The sequence below is a fragment of the Cyrtonyx montezumae genome, unplaced genomic scaffold, assembly GCF_038088225.1.
Source record: "Cyrtonyx montezumae isolate F1298 unplaced genomic scaffold, pur_monq_1.0 scaffold_5, whole genome shotgun sequence".
In the NCBI taxonomy this organism is placed as follows: domain Eukaryota; kingdom Metazoa; phylum Chordata; class Aves; order Galliformes; family Odontophoridae; genus Cyrtonyx; species Cyrtonyx montezumae.
The window spans coordinates 22,643,517-22,663,259 of NW_027072056.1; the positions used below are offsets into that span (position 1 = coordinate 22,643,517).

At 55.1% G+C, this 19,743-nt stretch overlaps 3 protein-coding genes across 3 annotated transcripts in view; all 3 read left to right on the top strand.

The window, feature by feature from the left end:
- Positions 1–19,743, top strand: part of SERP1 (stress associated endoplasmic reticulum protein 1) — a 312,396-nt gene that overhangs the window by 261,522 nt on the left and 31,131 nt on the right. The gene's annotated exons all lie outside the window — the stretch shown is intronic.
- On the top strand, positions 7,541–12,050 carry MINDY4B (MINDY family member 4B). Its single transcript, XM_065748420.1, has 10 exons — positions 7,541–7,675; positions 8,349–8,468; positions 8,962–9,053; positions 9,485–9,650; positions 10,091–10,156; positions 10,250–10,320; positions 10,623–10,695; positions 10,891–10,995; positions 11,217–11,397; positions 11,606–12,050. The coding sequence occupies exons 1-10, from the start codon at positions 7,541–7,543 to the stop codon at positions 11,746–11,748; spliced, it is 1,152 nt and encodes a 383-aa protein (XP_065604492.1). The 3' UTR covers positions 11,749–12,050.
- Positions 13,993–19,133, top strand: SIAH2 (siah E3 ubiquitin protein ligase 2). Its single transcript, XM_065748297.1, has 2 exons — positions 13,993–14,429; positions 17,319–19,133. The coding sequence occupies exons 1-2, from the start codon at positions 14,031–14,033 to the stop codon at positions 17,874–17,876; spliced, it is 957 nt and encodes a 318-aa protein (XP_065604369.1). The 5' UTR covers positions 13,993–14,030; the 3' UTR covers positions 17,877–19,133.

Consider the following 19,743-nt stretch of genomic DNA (forward strand, 5'->3'; position numbering starts at 1 on the left):
GCCAGCTGGATGGCTAAAGCAGCCGGCTGCAACACCGCAGCCTCCCCGGACCTGATTACAGGGGGGGCGGGCCGCTTGGGGGACAGAGTTAGGGCTAGCTACAGTTTGAGACACGCACCCCGAGTACAGGGCTGTCACACCGCCAACAGAACGAGCGGCCACACAAGGACAGGCCCGAGCCCTGGCTACAGGACGGCCTCAGCCACACAGCTACCACGTGGCTCTCATGCATACCAAGTAACAAAAATGGAGAAAGACAGGACATCCGCTGCGCTCGCAGGACTGAGAGGGGGAAAACCCCCCATTGCGGCATGCGCCAAAGTCCTCCGTTCCTCCCTGGGAAGCCAGAGCTAAGCTGCAGCCATTTTGAGGAGGCCTAAAGGGAAAGCTCAGTCGCTCCGTCACTCCACAGGCACAAACAAGGAAAGGAAAGGGAACGCACACACACAGATGCGACTTTCCAGAAGGGAAGGACAACGCAGCACAGCCAATCCCTGGGAATAAACCCGCAACCACGAGCAACAGACAAGAGCCTGTGACCTGTCCCCAGGCGGCACGGAAGCCTCAGACCTCAACGTGCCAAGGGGCTTCTCAGGTAAGGCCAAGGACCGGGACACACGCCCCGAGTACGGGGACATCACAGTGACAGGCCACCAGCAGGCAGCAGCGCCGCGGGGCCGAAGGGGTGGGGCAGGGAAACGGCACTACCCTGCTTACAGGGTGGCCGTGGGTCCGGTGAGCTCCATTTCCCACTCAGGTGCGGAGAGGTAGCTCTCGCCCTCCGTACAGGGGGCCACACTCCCCAGGCAGCCAAAGGAGCAACGTGGCAAAAGGCCAACTACTACAGCAAAGACCCGAGCCCTGCTTACAGGGAGGTCGCCCAGCACAAAGCCGGCCTGGTCACCCAAGGCACCGGCAACACTCGACTCCAATTTGACTATGGCCCCTGATAACAGGGAGGTGCTTTGCCCAGGGAGCCTTTCTCCTTCCCCCCCGCGTCTGTAGGCTTCCAGTTGTTCTTCTTGCTCGCCCGCTGGCTCCCACGTCGCACTTGCCCACGCCGCTTCTATCTTCCGCAGCCGCTCCTGAAATACGAGCCAGGACACCGTTAAGACCATTGAGAGCACCAGAAAACCCTCCACCTGAAGGAGGCGGGAAGCCCAACAACCCAAAGCAACTCTGCGCACGCGACCACCACCCGGCCAGAGAAGACCTCGCATCCCCTCTCATCCCCCCGTCCCCAAATTCTTCCAACAACACTCCTTACAACGGCTTTTCTCACCTCTCCGACGCGCCGCGGAGCTCCACCCGGCGCCGCAGGGGATCACAGAGGCGGGCAGACTGGGCAAATGGAGCTGGGCACACAACTAGCAGCGGCTAAAGAGTCGCTTCCCTGCTTACAGGGGACCCCCAACCACTGCCTTCACTGAAAAGGGCCTGGGACTCCGGGACACAGCCGCTCCCTGACTTACAGGGCAGCCCCGATCCCTAAGGCCGAGGGAGGCTCCTTCTCTCCCAGTCCGGGGCATCTTTTTTGACCCGCACCCCGCTAACGGGGCGGTGGCCCCACACAGGCTGCCAACAGAGCACAAAGGCTCGCACACCCAGACCCTGATTACAGGCGGGTCGACAACACCCCCGGAGCCACAGAGCTCAGTTTCCCCCTCAGCGGCAGGAACAACTCTCAGCCGCCAGGCAACGGGGCAAAACGGCCTAAGGCCGGGGTCGGGGTCCCAGCCCTGGTTTTTCCAGGGAGGGTGTAAGCCCAACCACACATCTCACGGCCCCACGCCTCTGAAAGGCCGGGGCCAGATCCCACCTGAGTACAGGGGGTCTCTCACAGCAACAGCTCACCAAGCACACGGGGCACGCACAGCCCTGCCTACAGGACGGTACCCCACACCTCACCCATCATCTCCAGCAAGCCCCGTGGAGCACGCAGCTCCCGCCAACGCCTGAGCTACAGGCTGGCCCGCCCGGCAGCACAACATCATCATGCATTTAAGAGAACAGGGAGCAACCTCGATACCCACCGAGCGGGGAGGTCACCCCAGCTACAAACAGGACCTCAACCTGCACCCTTTAACGGGACAGGGAGGGGTCATCCCCGCCAGCTGGATGGCTAAAGCAGCCGGCTGCAACACCGCAGCCTCCCCGGACCTGATTACAGGGGGGGCGGGCCGCTTGGGGGACAGAGTTAGGGCTAGCTACAGTTTGAGACACGCACCCCGAGTACAGGGCTGTCACACCGCCAACAGAACGAGCGGCCACACAAGGACAGGCCCGAGCCCTGGCTACAGGACGGCCTCAGCCACACAGCTACCACGTGGCTCTCATGCATACCAAGTAACAAAAATGGAGAAAGACAGGACATCCGCTGCGCTCGCAGGACTGAGAGGGGGAAAACCCCCCATTGCGGCATGCGCCAAAGTCCTCCGTTCCTCCCTGGGAAGCCAGAGCTAAGCTGCAGCCATTTTGAGGAGGCCTAAAGGGAAAGCTCAGTCGCTCCGTCACTCCACAGGCACAAACAAGGAAAGGAAAGGGAACGCACACACACAGATGCGACTTTCCAGAAGGGAAGGACAACGCAGCACAGCCAATCCCTGGGAATAAACCCGCAACCACGAGCAACAGACAAGAGCCTGTGACCTGTCCCCAGGCGGCACGGAAGCCTCAGACCTCAACGTGCCAAGGGGCTTCTCAGGTAAGGCCAAGGACCGGGACACACGCCCCGAGTACGGGGACATCACAGTGACAGGCCACCAGCAGGCAGCAGCGCCGCGGGGCCGAAGGGGTGGGGCAGGGAAACGGCACTACCCTGCTTACAGGGTGGCCGTGGGTCCGGTGAGCTCCATTTCCCACTCAGGTGCGGAGAGGTAGCTCTCGCCCTCCGTACAGGGGGCCACACTCCCCAGGCAGCCAAAGGAGCAACGTGGCAAAAGGCCAACTACTACAGCAAAGACCCGAGCCCTGCTTACAGGGAGGTCGCCCAGCACAAAGCCGGCCTGGTCACCCAAGGCACCGGCAACACTCGACTCCAATTTGACTATGGCCCCTGATAACAGGGAGGTGCTTTGCCCAGGGAGCCTTTCTCCTTCCCCCCCGCGTCTGTAGGCTTCCAGTTGTTCTTCTTGCTCGCCCGCTGGCTCCCACGTCGCACTTGCCCACACCGCTTCTATCTTCCGCAGCCGCTCCTGAAATATGAGCCAGGACACCGTTAAGACCATTGAGAGCACCAGAAAACCCTCCACCTGAAGGAGGCGGGAAGCCCAACAACCCAAAGCAACTCTGCGCACGCGACCACCATCCGGCCAGAGAAGACCTCGCATCCCCTCTCATCCCCCCGTCCCCAAATTCTTCCAACAACACTCCTTACAATGGCTTTTCTCACCTCTCCGACACTGCACCGCAGAGCTTAACCTGTTGTCGCAAGGGATCACAGAGGCAAACAGATCTGGCAAGACAAAATGCAGAGGCTTGAGTCATCTTCCCTGCTTACAGGGGACTCCCCACTGCTGCTTCCATTGTAGAGACAGCAGCCCTCATTACAGTTAAGTTGTCCTACTATTTTAACTGTGTTTCCATTTCAGTACTACCGAAACGTGACTGGGCTCCTTATGACAGGGAGGTTCTTTTGCCCATTGCTTCTCTCCTCTTCACATTGCTTTATGATTCTGGTTCCCTTGAGGTCGTCTTTTGTTACTTTTATCAATTTGTGGTAATCTACTGATAGAATGTTACCTAACATTGCCAACTCTGAATATCTACTGCCACAGATTGTCTTACAAGTTGATACAGAGTTTTACATCGATGCATCTACTTCTATCGCAGCATCCTACTGTTCTCTCCTACAGAGATCCTATATCAGTTTTACCTCATTCAATATGAGAGCAGTCCTCAAGTACACATCCCCCTTTCAACATCAGCATCTCTCTCATAGGCTCTCCTATCCCCACCACCCCCATTGGTGGAGCTCATATTGATGCTGAGAAATCCAAAGTAACTTGACACACCAATTAAATATGTCAAGCAGGTATTCCCTTTACTACAGTGCTGGGTGCATGGGGGAATCTCTCCACCAAACACGCACACCAAGGAGAGAAACAAATACATATTTAAGGGTATAGCACGTGCATATTCATCACATTCCAAACTCATGTTTAATCCCCTCAATAACCAAAGCATCTATTCTGCTGTAAATTTTCAAACCTTGAAAATTCAAACCCATTTTGGAGAGTGTTTTGTTTAAGAGAGACACCTACTTGGTTACCTTGTTGGGACAACAGGATGTCCATCCTGCTTTCTCATTGAAAAGTTTATTAATTAGATTTATGCCCACACCCATTACTAAGTTTTGTTCTCTTGTATGTGTAATACACGTGGCCCAACAGACAAATAAGCTAGGAGCAGCACCTTTTTTGCCATGTACGAAGTATTATCCTTTGCAGTGTATCCCTAAAAAAGACTACTTGCCCACTTTCTGCTTATCTTTACAACCATAAACAGAAATATTGAGGTGTTGTGACAACCATCGAAATGATTTGCAGTTGTCTTTACTATTCATATGACGTAGAATAGAAGGAAATTATTGAAATGAAATTTTGTTCATATAAAAAAAAAAATCACACCAACAGCCACACACATTTGCTTTATTATTGCAGCTCGCCCTCGTCACGCAGCACGTATTTCAGCAGGGGAGCTTGCCGCGAGCAGCATCTAAGCGCCACTTCAGAGCACGCTCAGAGGCTCCCGCTCACGGCACTCGCACAGATCCCGCATGGCGACCCCGGCCCCACCGCCCCCACACCACGTCTTCCCAGAGCACGCACGGCTCCTGCCCACCGCCGTGCCGCCAGCCTCACTGCGCCCCACCCTGCGTGGCATCGCCGCCGCCTCACAGCCCGCTCCGTCCGAGCGGCATCGCCGTCCTCCATCCCCAAACCCGTGCGATCGGCACCGCCCCACCCTGCCTCCCTCCCTCCGCCTCACCCCTCCTCCCTCCGCCCACACGGGGCCGCCGCCGCCACCACACCCTCACAGCTCCTTCACTACTCCCCTCCTCCCCGACCCAACCCGTGCGATCGGCACCGCCCCACCCTGCCTGCCTCCCCCCCCCACCCACCCCTCCGCCCACACGGGGCCGCCGCCACCACACCCTCACAGCTCCTTCACAACTCCCCTCCTCCCCGACCCAACCCGTCCAAGCGGCACCGCCCCACCCTGCCTCCCCCACTCCTCCCCGCCCACACGGGGCCGCCGCCACCACCCCCTCACAGCTCCTTCACAACTCCCCTCCCCGACCCAACCCGTCCGAGAGGCACCGCGGCCGCCGCCCGCTCCGTCCGAACCACCACCGCCACCTCGCAGCCGCTCCGTCGGACACAGCGCTGCACCGCCACCGCCGCTCCCCCTCCACCCCATCCCGCCCCATCCCCTCTCCTCCCCTGCTCCCTCCCAGTCCGAGTGGCACCGCCGCCACTCCTCCTCACCCGCACACAGTCCGAGACGGTTCGGTTCCGCCACCCACTCACCCTCTCCTACAGCGCCTGCTCTGCTGCGACTGCTTTCCCCTACCTTCCCGCGGCGCGCCTCAGCCCTGTCTCACCTCAGCTTTTTCCCGCCGCTGCCTTTCCCTCATTGCACCCCGTGTACTTCTGCGCTCTGAGGAGAACGTATCGCTCACCTGCCCGCCCGTGCGCCTTATATAGGTATCCCCGCCGCCCGCTAGCCAATAGGAGCCCAGAACGCCGCTTTCTCTTCCCGCCGTTTTCTCTTCCCGCCGCTTTCTCTTCACGCCTCAGCGTTCCCGCTCTTCCCAGGTGAAGGTGCCCGGGCTGGGGTCATCTGAAGGTCACGGCTGGGGTCACCTGTGGGTCATCCGCAGGTGCTGCCGCCCAAATCCTCAAGGCAGAGCTGCCTCACGGGCAGTTTAACCTCACAAACCCAGCGCCCTGATGCAGATGGCTGTAGTGAACTCATTTCTTCTGTTTCAATATTTCTTTAACAGTCACATAAATGTTTGGTGTTCCTTCCTGAGCAGTAGATGTCCACACACACAATTATAAAATAAATAAATAATAAATAAATAGATAATACAACATTAAAAGAAAAAACATCTATTTTTTTGAAGGAATTCCTCACAGTGACGCATCTGTCACATCTCTGCCCCTACATGGAAAATCTTTTCTGAGCTCAGAAATATTGTTACTAAAAGCTTAATGGGGTCAGGTGTCAGAGTGGGGAGCACAGACCGTGTCCAACACTAATTAAAGTTTAATCACAATGTGACGGCAGCAGGCGGCTGGGAGGACGGGCTGGGCAGCGGGCACCTGGCTCCCCTGTGCTGCACACACAGCGGTGCCAATGGGGGAGCGAGGCAGTGAGCACACAATGCCCGCTGCTCACACCCAGCACACAGCACACACTGCTCACATGGAGCACGCTGTGCCCCGGACGGCTCTGGATGAGATCTCCGGCAAAATTGCAGATCTAGACAAGTGGAGACAAATCTTTCATTTCTGTGGGTAAGTTCTTTATTCCAGCTCATTATTATCACGTTCTAAATTCCAGAGTTTTAAAATGCATCTGTTTGTTAATTTGTGATTGTTCCATGTTGTTATTATTACTGACACGACATCGTAGAGCATTACTAAAAGCAGCAGCTTTGACTCACTTCATCTCCTGCAGTTCTCTTCTGGCTGCCTCCTATTTCCAAATGCATGAGCGTGAACACCCCTATTTTCTTTTACTGTGTGTTTCTTTTCCCTTTCCAGCCCAGAACGCAGCCAGGCTGTCCTCCAGGTGAGTGTTTCTCACCCAAGCAGTGCTGCTCTCTCATCCCCAGAGCTGTGATCACTCTGTGGCCCCGGGGCCATGTGCTCACATGGAGCTGCTGGTGCTCCTCTGAACACACGTGTGAGCTCCGTGTTTGCTAAAGGGCCATTTTCCTGACCTGAACCAAAGCAGCAGAGCAGAAGATAAATTAACCTTTCTGCCCACGTGTAACAGTTCTCATGGCCAGTTTTAGAACACAGGGGAAAAAAAAGTTAAGAAAGAAGAACCACAAAATGAGTTTGGCCACTGCCCTGTGCTCAGGCTGGCAAGCACAGACCCTCATGTCCTGAAGTCCAAACTTCTTCTACACCACAATCATTTGCTTTTGTGGTAGTTGTTAGTGGGAACCAGTTGGAGGTGAGACACACAAATGTGTACTGACCCAACACAGACATACCTGAGCTGCTCACTCTCGTGGCTCATACACTCAGCACTGTAACAGATACTTGGAAGTGAATGCCACACACCTCTTCTACCATTTGTAACCAAAACCTGACCGAGATCACTCTGAAGCAGAAATACCTGCAGACGCTGTTGGTTTGTTAGCGCTCCAAAACACTCTGCAGGAGAGTTCGGCTGCTCAGCTTTGTGCCCACAGGTGGCAGTGGGTGGTGAAGGACAGCAAGGGCTGAGCACAGCACAGGAAGGGCAAGGAGAGAGTAGTAAGGAGCTGTGAGCAGGGAGCTGGGAGCTGGGAGCCCCCAGCATGCGCTCTGTCTCCCCACAGGAACCCATGGGTGATGGGCACGGAGCAGTGGGCACCAGAGTGGCCCTGGAGCCACGTGTGCCACCCGCAGAGCCACAGCACATGGAGCAGTCCATCCCCACAGGGACAGCAATGGTGAGCAGAGTGGGCAGTGCAGGACTGACCCAGAGCTGGCTGCGCACAAGGGCTGCAGGCTGCAGCTGTCACTTACACCATCATTACTGTGTATGAGACAACCAGAGTATGGCTGTAACACATTCTCATGACTCCCGTTGCCACCAGGCATGCCCCCCTCCCTATGCTTTCCTTGGGACCGTAAGGGGCAGGAGGCCCAGCAGCAGGAGAGCTCTTCTCTGCTGTCCAGATGCCAAATGGCTCTGAGACCATCAGTGCTGGGTGCTCAGGCCCAAGACCCCGGCAGGTGTTCTGCAGGCGATGGCAGAGGGTCCCAGCACCAACCTCATGTCTGTGACCTCCAACACAACCCCATCACTGCAGCACAAACATAATGAAAAGCTCAGGGCATGAAACTGGAGGTGAAACCTGGCAGGAGCTGTGGTGTGGACCACTGCTGAAGAAGTCTCATCCCTCAGAGAGGCAAACACAGCCCCCACTCAGGGTCAGAGCCACAGCTGCCCCAGCCCATGGTCGAGCACAGCCCCACAGCTCCCCCAGCCCCAGCCCATGGCTGAGTTCAGCCCGTGGGGCACAGTGCAGGCAGCATGCAGGCAGGGCCATAATGTGCACTCTGACCACAGCACTGAGGTGCAGGTGCCCACGGGGGGCTGTAGCTGCTCTCTGTCTGCAGGCACTGCGGACACTGCTGCTTGGGGATGCATCACTCACCTTCAGCCATGATTGGGCACGGGCACACTTCAGGTTCCGTGAGCCGTGCTCTGAGCTGGCCTACGCTCTGGAGGCTGAGAAGGTAATACTGCAGTGTGACCCACACCATACTCCATGCAGCAGCACCCGGCAGGATGGCCGTCCTGCACCTCCTGCAGCCTTGGGCAGAATGAATGGCTGTTGTGCTGTGAGAGCAGCAGTGCAGGCACGAGCTGGAAGCACTGCAGCACTGCATGCTTGCAGCAGCATTGGCACATTCCTCTCTTGGTGCAGCTCCCTTCCTCTTGCTGCCCCACAGGGAAACCAAAAGGGTGCAGGCACCACTCCGTGTGCTGCAGCTGCCCCCAAGGACCCAGACCTGCACAAATACAGCACCGGGGCCATCACAGGTGCTTCTCACAGAGATTTCCTATTTTTAGGCACATCAGATCTTTTTCAATTTACTCCCATTGAACTCATGGGCCCTCCTGAATTAGCAGGGGAAGCAGAACAGTTCCCGGCAGTGCAGCCAGCAGTGTGGATCAGAGCTGTGCCAGGTGGGCTCACAATGGCAGCTGCTTTCTTTGTGTTCCTAGGGAGGAACGAGAGCCATTGTGATGGCTGTACAGGCGAACATCATTAAATACCTGCTCTTTGTGAGGAACACAGAACACACTCACCTGGAGAGGTAAGCTGAGCCTTCCCAGGGGAATAAACAAACCATTTCCTTGCATTGTTAGAGCTAACAAACCAGCACCAGCCTCCAGGTTGCACCAGACAGAACGTAACCAGGTTTGCAGCTGCAGATGGAGACTTGCACCTTTTGCAATGGCATGCCTGTCTCCCAGGCAAGGTTTACACTCTTTGTTGCTGTAGGAGTGAGGCTTGCTTCCGCGGTGCAGACCCTGGTGCCACAGTTGCAGCTGGGGGACCCCTCTCAGTGTCAGACCCCACCTCGGGGCACATGGACTCTTTAAATCCCCAAGGACAGGCCCACAAGTGGTGGCTGTATGGGGTCGGGCAGCTGATGGGGACACAGGCACAGGGACACAGGGGCACAGACCCCCTGCTGCCCCTGCCCCACCTGCCTGGCGTGCTCTGCTCTGCCCCACACTGCAGATTGTGTAAAATCAGCCAGAAGGAGCAAGGAGAGGCCTTGGCCGCAGCACTGGCAGACATCCTGTGGGCAGCGGGGGACGGCCGTGGAGTCACCGTCTGCCTCCTGGCAGCAGCCACCCACTGCTCCCCTCCTGCAGGATGCAAGGCCGACAGCTTCACTGAGCAGGTGGGTATGGAAATGCTTTCTGTAAATACGGCTCCTTAAAAGACATCCGGCCTGAACTGTCAGGAGACCCTACACACATCCCACAAACGTGCTCCTGACTTACAGTGCCCCGCATAATGTAAGAACATCAGAGCCACATCCAGATGGAGCTCCGCAGGTGTTTCTGCCTCCTGAGAAGGCATTACTTCTTAGTAGAGCTGTTTTGTTCAAGTCTGGTCTTTCTTCTCCTGTTGAAAGAAGGAACAAGTTGACTTAAAGCCTCTCCTTGAACTTCCATCTGCTAACTGTTTGCATAAGACTGAATCCACTGCTCAGGAAGGGTCAGGGTGGGTTCCCGTGTTTGCCTTCCATTTGTTCAAAGGAAACACTGAGCTAAAAAGTTCCACTTCTGGATGTACCATCTCCTTCGTGGCCTCTCACCTTGCACTCCTGCCCTACAGATCCACCTGTTCAAGTTCTGTGACAAAGCAGCAGCTCAGGAGTTCATCCATGCCCACATTGACTGTGTATGTATGGAATCATCTCCGTTCTGAGTTGGTTTTTTGCTTATGTCAGTGCTTGGGAACACACAACTGTGATTACCTCTTTCTTTTTTCCAGTTCAGGGATGAAAGAAGCCATGGACTGATCCTGTTTTTATACAGTTTAATTTTCTCTAGGACACTGGAAAGGTACATTTCTTTTTTATTATTATTTTTGCCATTTTCCTCTAGTTAATCTGATGAATTGGTCTCTTTCTTCTGTTATTAATGGTCTGAAACCAACCCTAAATTTGAACTTTAATAGAAACAGAGCAGAAATACAAAAGCTCAGGTGGAGCAGAAGGCCACTGCATTGGGATAGTGCAGCCGTGCCAATGGAAATCAATGATCCCATGACATTTCTTATCAGTTTCCCTGTTACTCACACACAACACATGCAGCTCCTGCCGTCACTGACACGGGACAGCAATGCTTTGTGTTTGGCTGCACAGGGTCCAGGAGGAGCTGGGCGGCACAGCATCACATCTGTTAGAACGCCATCCTGGAAACACCACCTGCACGCAGGTAGGACCGGCCCCATCGGACAGCATCCTTATTACCGCTATCACCACGATTCCCGATTCTGATTTAGGAAAGCATCCCCACCTGTTATCGGACAAAAAGAGTGCGGGCGTTGCATCAGTGGGGCGGGGCAGTGGAAGGCAGCGGAGCGGCCCCGCGGGGTGGGCAGCCCCGGGCTGACGGCGGCTCCCCCCGCAGGCACTGCTGCTGCTCGTCCTGTGCGGCAGCGTGCGGCCGGGGCAGCGCGGCGACGTGGGCTTCCTGCGCTGGGAAGGGGAAGAGGCCGAGCACCGCCTGTCCCCGGTGAGCCCTGCCAACCCCTGCCCCAATCCCGTTCCCGGCCCCAGCTGCTGGCCCAGGAGCCCTGGCCAGAGCTGCTCTGGCTCACTGCCCACCACGCGTGACCACTGCACACATACAATAAGGGCAGATGGCTGCAAGGTGCCCTGAACCGGGCACAGCAGAACCGATGCTCCCGAGGAGCACTGGCACTGCCGAATGCACACCGACCATTCTGCCCCTAGGTTGGCAGCATGCTGAAAACTCCCAAGTTCCCTATCTGGCTGTGCAGCATCAACAGGATGCACAGTGTCCTCTTTGGCACCAACAGGCTGCTCCTGTCCGACTGGAAGATGGAGCACATCTTTCACCTGTACTTCTACAACGGGCAGCACAGGCAGATGAGAACAGCCCACCTGACAGTAGGTGTGTGCTCCAGCCCCCTCAGGGCACTGCGCTGCGGGTGTTACCTACAGGTGTGTGTAGTAATGCCCACGTGCACAGCTCTGCACATCCAGCCCCCCCCCCCACACACACACAGCACGTTTGTATCTTCCCACCCAGGAGCAAAGTGCCCCCAGGCACCCGCACTCCCACAGAGTCCCACACATCTTCTGAACTGCTTTCCTTCCAGATACCCACTCGCATCACTGGGAAGAGGTCGGCTGTGAGGCCGCGAGCAGTGCGGGGAGAAAGGCTCCATCACTGGTGATGGCCATCAGGACCAAGTGGCCGGGGGCAACTGTCAGCTGGAATGGGACAGAGCCCTTCTTCTGAGCCACCCCCCCACCACCACCAGGAGCAGAGCCATCACTGGCACCGCCACAGCCCTGAGCATCCTCTGCTTCTCCCCAGAGCTGGCAGGGGAAAGGAAACGGCATGGCAACATGGTCACTTCCACCCAGGCAGAGATGTCCAAAACAAAAGTGTATCGTGAAACTGCTGACCACGGTGAGAGGTTAAACAATACTAAGCACTGACAATCCTGTGTGCATCAAATTCATTGGACCCGGTGTGCACACCTCATCTCACCACTTGCAAGCAGCCAGGTTTCTCCCAGCCCCCACACCCAGCCCTCCCCTGCCATCCACAGCAGGCACAGTGCTGACCTGCAGTGCCCCGTGGGCAGCCTGGAGCCACGCTCCCACCATGCACCGCTGCTGCACCTGAACTGCTCTCTGCTCCCTGTTTTAGACCTCACCCAAATAGTTATACCAAAAACGTGTGCTGCAACAGCAGCTGTCTCGAGAACCTCGATAAACCATTCTGCAAGCGATCCGGAGATTTAGACTCCTGGATGAAAAAAGGAAAAAAAAGGTGGTGGTCAGAAGCAGTCAGCAATGCCACCGGGATGGGACCACAAGGGCAGCACCCAGAGGCATGAGGAAGGGCAGGTCACAGCCCAGCACCCAGCAGAGGCTGTCCCAGCTGGGGCTGTGCAGCTGCACCAGGACAGGCAGAGCTGGGGCAGGGCAGGCAGAGCCCCAGTGAGTCATGTCTGGTGTGCAATGCTGCCATGCATGGGGAGGAAGCACACCACAGCCCAGGGTGGTTTTTAAGCCAGGTCAGCTTCTTCATACTTGAGAACACATTGACAAGGTGAGGAAGTCAGTGTTCATGCTAAATGGAGTGTACTCACTCTACATGAGGAATATTGGCATGTGCTCACGCAAACAATGGATTAATAAAGCACGAATGGAGCCATGAAATAAATGCCAACCAGGCTCAACTAACCAGCACAGCAGGGCGTCCTGTGCGGCCAGGCATGCTGCGTGGCAGTGCCGTGGGACAGGTTCCATGAACGTATGATCTTCCATGAAGATCCTCAGGACAGCATCCAGAGCTGTGCTCCTGCTCAGAGCAGCAGCTGCTTGTGCAGCAGTCAGAGCACAGCAGCGCCGGGCCGCAGAGCCCCATCCTGCACACACAGCTGCAATGAATGCATGCATGGTTTCTAAAGAAACAGGAACAGAAACACACTGCACCAGACTGAGAAAGCAGCCCCACTGCCTCCCTCGGGGGCTCACCCTTTCTCCCCCACCTCTCTCTGTCTGTTTATAACCTCCGTGCAGTGCAGAGCTAAATTTAAGGTACAAGTTCCCTCAATGAGAAGGAAGCCCTTTCTGAAAGCTAACAGCATGCTCACAGATGCTTTAAAAATAAGAGGCAATAACAGCAGTCAGCTGTGAGTTAAACTTGGGTGAAAGAAGCAGACAAACAAAACAGATGAGAGAGGAGAGCTCAGCAGCTCTGGCATCTCACAGAGCTCCACACTCACAACAGAGCTCGGCTGCAGATTTTCATTTCTAGCCCAGAAATCTCTCTGCAGAGGACACACAAAGCTGGCACAGCCCACACCACTCGGGGTGTTGTTGGACACACGGGGACACGTGGGGTGGGGGCCTGAGGAACTGCTCCAAGCCGTGGCGGGGCATGCAGGAAACACGTGGATTCAGGACGTGTGGGTGAAACTCATGCCTCACCATGGGACCAGGTGTGAGTCAACCTCAGAGACCATTGGAGCCTCACGGCAAGCTGCAGCACCGCACCGGAGAGGGAAAGGGACATGGAAGAAAAAGAATTCCCCGAGGGAAATGTCCACTGGGTGCCCTGCAGGGCCCCCGGAGTGGAGCTCTGCCCGTGCAGCACAGGTATCCCAGCACTGCCACTGCTCCCCTCGCAGCCCACCCTCCTCCTCCTGCCCCCGGGAGCTTTGGAAAGAGGTGGGAGCACCAGCCAGATTCAGGGTCATGCCCACCCCTGGGGCCGTGCCCATACTTTCAGGTGCCTGCTTTGCGGGACCTGGAGAGCTCAGAATACAGCAGGCTGTTATCAGGTGTTTACTGCTGCCACTCACGGAGGGGAGCGACGCGCGGCGCGGACCGGTGCCCACCGCACCCAGGGCGGCACCCGCCCCGTCCCGGCTCCGCCGCCGTCGGCCCACCCGCCCCGCCCCGCCCCGCCCCGCCCCGCCCGGAGCGGAGGCTGCGCGCGGCCGCCTCTTGCGTCAGCGGCGGGTGCCGAGGGCCGCGGCCCGATGGTGGCGGCCGCGCGGCGCCATGAGCCGCCCGTCGTCCGCCGGGCCCGGCGCTAGCAAACCCTGCGGCAAGCAGCCGCCGCCGCACGCTCCCGCCCCGGCCAACGCCGCGCCCGCTCCCGCCGCCGCCATCGCCGCGTCCGGCGCCGGTTCCTCCGCGGTGCCCGCGGCCGCCGCCGTCCTCTCGGGGCCGGGCGGGCCGGTGTCCCCGCAGCACCACGAGCTGACGTCGCTGTTCGAGTGCCCCGTGTGCTTCGACTATGTGCTGCCGCCCATCCTGCAGTGCCAGGCCGGGCACCTGGTCTGCAAGCAATGCCGGCAGAAGCTGAGCCTCTGCCCCACGTGCCGGGGCTCGCTGACCCCCAGCATCAGGAACCTGGCCATGGAGAAGGTGGCCTCGGCCGTGCTCTTCCCCTGCAAGGTAAGCGGATGGGGCAGAGGATGGGGCGTCGGGTTGGGGAGGTCCTGGCCCTGCCCCAGGCTTTCTCCCTGCTCACAGCCCCATTTAAATTAAGATGTAATAAAAACAATTTGTTTGGGTTTTTTTTCTCTCATATTTTAAATAAGTGTAAGTGGTAAATGTGCTCTGTAGTTATGAAGATATAGAGTGGGTTGTGCGGCTTCATCTTTTGGGGAAAGAAACAATTCTTCCCAGCTTCTGTAGGAGCAGTGATGCTCTGCGTCCCAAGAGCTGGGACAGAGTTACAGATACCTCCCCCTAAGGAGGGTCTTTCTTCTCAGATCCCTTAACATAGTCTCCTCTGCCTGGAGGTAGAGCCACATTTCTGAGCTTTCATGTGGTTCCGATCTCTCCAGAGAAAAGGAAATCCAGTGAGAATCGATTTCACTGCACTCTGAACACTTTGCTCTGAGGGAAAAATATGAAAGGCATTGTGCACCCCACAGCCAACAGTAACGTTTTGCTTTTAAAACCAGTAGGCACAGTGAGATTGTGTATCCCCTGACAGGTCTCCAGTCACATCATACGGAGCACTGCCCCTCCAGACAGGCAGCAGGAGTCGGGAGAGGCACTCGGAGGCCTCGGACCGCTGCTGCTACGCCGTGCTGCTGGGAGAGCCTGCTGGGCAGAGCAGCGTGGGGATTTGGACTCGGCAGGCTATTCCCAGCTCTGCTGCTGACTTCCCTTGCAGCTTCAGACAAGTTGCTCTAATCCTGCGAACAGCCTGCCTTCAGTCACTGACCTGGCTCTGCTCAGCACCTTTGAGCTTAGCCAGTGTTTTCAGAATGCTCTCAGGCACTCAGATAACCTACAAAGGGAAGTGCAGGGTAACACGAGTGAAGTGACGTACACAGCAACAACACGGAATGCGAAGTCATTACGTGGGGATGGCTTCAGGGCTGCCTGCTTCCTCCTAGGGTGGTGGATGTGGTGCAACACAGACTGTGTTGTGAACAAAAGGTCTCTTAAAACTGGAACGCTAGAAGTGGGAGAAAGGCAATAATAAAGCACAAAGCAGTCACATCAGCTCAGGCATTAGTGGTGCAGCCCTGCTCTCCCTGTCTCAGGAAGGACACAGTAGAAGTGGAAAAGTAGAGATGTCAAGGAGATGGGCAGTATCATATAACCTGCACGCAGGGAAGACCAATAGGCTCCTCAGTGTGAATGAGGGTACAGTAAATATCAAAGACACGTGACGTGTGCCAAACGTGAAGACAGCAAGTCTTCTCTGTTCCTAGAAGAGCTGTAAGAGTCCCTTACCAACCCAACCCCCTCTGTGAACCCATTCACTATCCCCTGCTGTTGGTAGGGCTTACCAAACAAAGCCAGCTGCCTTGCGTGCAGGAACAAAGGAAAAGAGGTTGGCCAGAGTGAAGGAAAAAAACACAACTATTTCCTCAGTGCTCTTCCCTGTGCATTCCTGTTCTGATACAGTGCTGCTCTGTGCAGACGGGTGGTTTTGCCCACCCAGCAGCTGACATTACTGCTTTTCTCACAGGGTGAAACTGAGCTGTTCTTCAACACAGCACAAAGTGATTAAAGCGCCAACAGGGCTGTGAAAGCAGGGCGAGAACAGCACAGCAGAGAGAGTGGAAGCGTGGAATGCAGCACGAGGGAGCTGTGCTCTGCTCAGAAGGTTTGTGCCTTCAGCAGGAGGACCCCTCACACTGCAGCACGGCTCTGCGCTCCTGCTCACACATGGATAAAATCCCATAGCAGAGGATTAAGCAGCAGAAGCACACGTTATGGCTTATAAAACAAGCTCCTATAGAAGCACAAGGTCTCATTTTTGTCCCAGCAATTCCATCTTTGTGCTGAGGTGTGGGTGATTTGCCTGAAGTGGACTGTGGCATTTCACTCTGAACTGAAGCTTCTCGCACTTGCATTTAACCCCAAAATATGCCTTTAAACCTTTTGTTAATTCTGACTTTGTTTAGTTGAACTTTTTTAAAGTCTATCCAGACTTGCTTTTTCTTTTCCCCAAATATTCTTTTTTCACTCCAGACATTCTGTGTAGGGCAGCAAGCACATAGACCTCACCTTCAGTCCCAAAGCAGAATGCCTGACCCAAAGAAGTGTCCTACCACCACACGGGCTGTGAGGCTGGGATAGCATTAGCAGAGATGCAGAAGTCCCTGCAACTGCAGAGTTGGGGAGCTGTGCTTTGGGCAAGAGTGAAAGATGTGTTTCTCCTTAGAGGGGTGAGGAAGCAGTGTATTTGGTGTAGACAGCAACCCAGTGTAGAAAAGGAAAAGCATCCCTATTTGTTTAAAGCAGATTAACCTTCAAGCTGCCTGATGACATTAAGAGCAGAGGCAGTACTTTCCTGTGAGTAGCTCTGTGCTCAGTGAAAAACCACCATCTCTCTTTCTACTCTTCACAACTGCAGTGCTAAAACCGTTGGGATCGTGTGTTTGAGTTTAGTGGAAGTGCATTCGCTCTGCAGTAACAACTGGGTGCATTTATTAAGGGCATGCTGTCCTAGTAGCTGCTCACTGAAATTAGAATCCTTTGTTCTTTGTAAAGAAAAGAAAAATACATTCCAGGACCACTTCGGCTGACGTGGGCTGATCAGGTCTAACTGCAGCAGCAGATGATCCACAACTCAGCCTCGTGGTCCTTTTCATCTAAAGTGCTTGCATTAAGAAAGAACCAAAAACCAACAACTGCAAAGTACAGGAAGAACCTGTTTTTAAGAGGAAACAAAAATAAGCACAGCTCTGAATCCAGCACTAAATAGAAGCACCTCACGTAAAATTTGCAATGAAAACAAGAGTTCTGGTTGGTGCAGCTGGGAGCAGCGAGCACTGCTGCTGTGTTGCTGACAGCTTGTATTTGCTCTTTCCCCAGTACGCCACGACAGGCTGCTCTCTGACGCTCCACCACACAGAAAAGCCAGAGCACGAAGACATCTGTGAGTATCGGCCCTACTCCTGCCCCTGCCCTGGAGCCTCCTGCAAGTGGCAGGGATCCCTGGAAGCCGTCATGTCCCACCTCATGCACGCCCACAAAAGCATTACCACCCTCCAGGGAGAGGACATCGTTTTTCTCGCCACAGACATTAACCTGCCGGGCGCTGTTGACTGGGTGATGATGCAGTCGTGCTTTGGTCACCACTTCATGCTGGTGCTGGAGAAACAAGAGAAGTACGAAGGACACCAGCAGTTCTTCGCCATTGTGCTGCTCATCGGCACCCGTAAGCAGGCAGAGAACTTCGCATACAGACTGGAGCTGAACGGCAACCGGCGCAGGCTGACCTGGGAGGCCACGCCGCGCTCCATCCACGACGGGGTGAACGCTGCCATCGTCAACAGCGACTGCCTCGTTTTTGATACTGCTATAGCACACCTTTTTGCTGACAATGGGAACCTTGGAATTAACGTGACCATTTCCACGTGCTGTCCGTGAGATATTCGTGTGGTGAGCGCAGCATCAGCTGTCCGGACACAGCGCTTTACATTACCGAGAATTTCCTTTCCGTTCTGGTTCTTTAAATGCTATTCCGCTGCATCTTTGTGTAAGTTGAGGTTCCTAACTAGCCAACGTTTTCAAGTTTGGAGAGAAGAGGAACAAGTGTGTCCTGTCAGTAATAGAAGTGAGGTTTTTTAAATTCTTGGGTGCCTTAGGAAGATTTTCCCCACACACAGACACCTTTTTAAATTCAATTATTTTAAAGATAGAGTGCTTCCATTGGACATGTGGCTCGAGAGATGTGAAGGACTGCGTTCCTGTTTGGAGTGCACCTAGAAGCCCTCTCAGCAGGGAAACAGACTTGCTCTCACCAGTGAACTTCAGGAGTCTTTAGTGGGTGGGAAAAAAAGGAAAATCCAAGCAGCTCATCACAAGAGACAAAGCTCAGAGCACACTGATAGGTACTTCAGCGCTGTTACTGCGTTTCCTGCTGCCTTATTTAAAAGGATGGGCACTGGATCATTTGCTGTCTTTTCAAAAGGAGAGCGGGGAGGGAGGACTCGAGGGATGGGATGAAGCCCAGCAGGTCTGAGAGCATGGGAATTGCTGGCTCTGGCTTGTATGAGGGACACAAGGGAGCTCTGCACGTGGCACAGTGCTCACAGCCAGGTCCTGGTGATGGCAGGGGGCAATCAGCATAATATTCCCAGATAGCTGTAGGGTGAACAACCCAGAAGAATAGTATTCCCAGAAAACAGTGAGGAAGATGGTACATTTTGCTAGGCTTATCTGGATGGTAAACAGACAACCAGTAAATAAAGAGAGGCTCACCTTTTGCAGATGGTTGAAGTTTGCTGATAACTCCACAGGGGAGGGATCTCCAACAAGAGAACCTTCCCCAGTGGTGGTCAGCCCTTAAATGGGGTCTGGGAGAGGTGGAGCCAGACTCCACCCCTTCCAGTCACACAGGTACATTGCCTTCACCTGTGCTCCTGTGGCTGACTCAGTGCTCACCTCAGGTGATCCATCAGTGGTTCAGGCCGTGATCCAACAGTTCCCATACAATAGCTAGAGCTGATACTACAGACGTATATTCAGGCTGTCCACGTGCAGCTTCCCTTGGAGACATACTTGGTCATTGTAAAAGATTAGAATAATGCAAGAGCTTTATGGACAGTGTCATGTCATTTGCTATTTAAGTTTTGTTGCCATATTTACTTTTATTTTGTAATAAATATTTTGCAAAAACAACAACCATGCTGCATGCTGTCCTGGTGCACGTGGCAGTTGCTGCCAGGTCCCACTGCCAGCCCTGCTGCTGGGGGGCACCTGGGGCTGATGCTGGGAGACCCAAACCGAAACCAGCGTGCCACAGGAGCTGGAGCTGCCTGCAGGTCCCACTCTTCTAACAGGAGCCTTCTCTCAGAGTCACTGAAAACAGCCAGGAGCTCTGTGTGCCCCGGCCCAGCAGCGAGGTGCCATTTAGGACACTGCTGTGACGTGGCACACAGCTGAGTTACCCAGGGGCAGTAAACCCCGTAGTAGTGGAAAACTACATGGAAAAGGGCAGGCGGAGCTTGGTGTGAATAAACGTAAAGCAGCACCCAGGGGGGAACACCGGTCCCAGCCACGTGTGTTCAGGGGAAAGATCTTGAGTTACAGCACAAAGCCACATGCAAATGCAGGCAGTGCTGGGCAGCTGTCTGCAGAAAAGCACAAGAGAAATAGAAGGAAAGCATCAGGGAGGGGAGGCTTGCTCTGTCCTTGAGAATTTGAAAGTGATTGCAGAAAAGTACCTCCCAAGGAACTGATCCTTTTGCAGCCAGTTCCCATAAGATGCCACACTGGATCTCATTTGTGGTGT

What these genes read in the sequence shown, in the direction of transcription:
- MINDY4B (XM_065748420.1), top strand. Translation starts at nt 7,541, where the DNA reads ATGCGCTCTGTCTCCCCACAGGAACCCATGGGTGATGGGCACGGAGCA. An exon ending in TCCCCACAGGGACAGCAATG is followed by an intron (nt 7,676 to 8,348) that starts GTGAGCAGAGTG and finishes CTCTGTCTGCAG; the next exon opens with GCACTGCGGACACTGCTGCT. An exon ending in TTCTCTAGGACACTGGAAAG is followed by an intron (nt 10,321 to 10,622) that starts GTACATTTCTTT and finishes TTGGCTGCACAG; the next exon opens with GGTCCAGGAGGAGCTGGGCG.
- SIAH2 (XM_065748297.1), top strand. Translation starts at nt 14,031, where the DNA reads ATGAGCCGCCCGTCGTCCGCCGGGCCCGGCGCTAGCAAACCCTGCGGC. An exon ending in CCGTGCTCTTCCCCTGCAAG is followed by an intron (nt 14,430 to 17,318) that starts GTAAGCGGATGG and finishes CTCTTTCCCCAG; the next exon opens with TACGCCACGACAGGCTGCTC.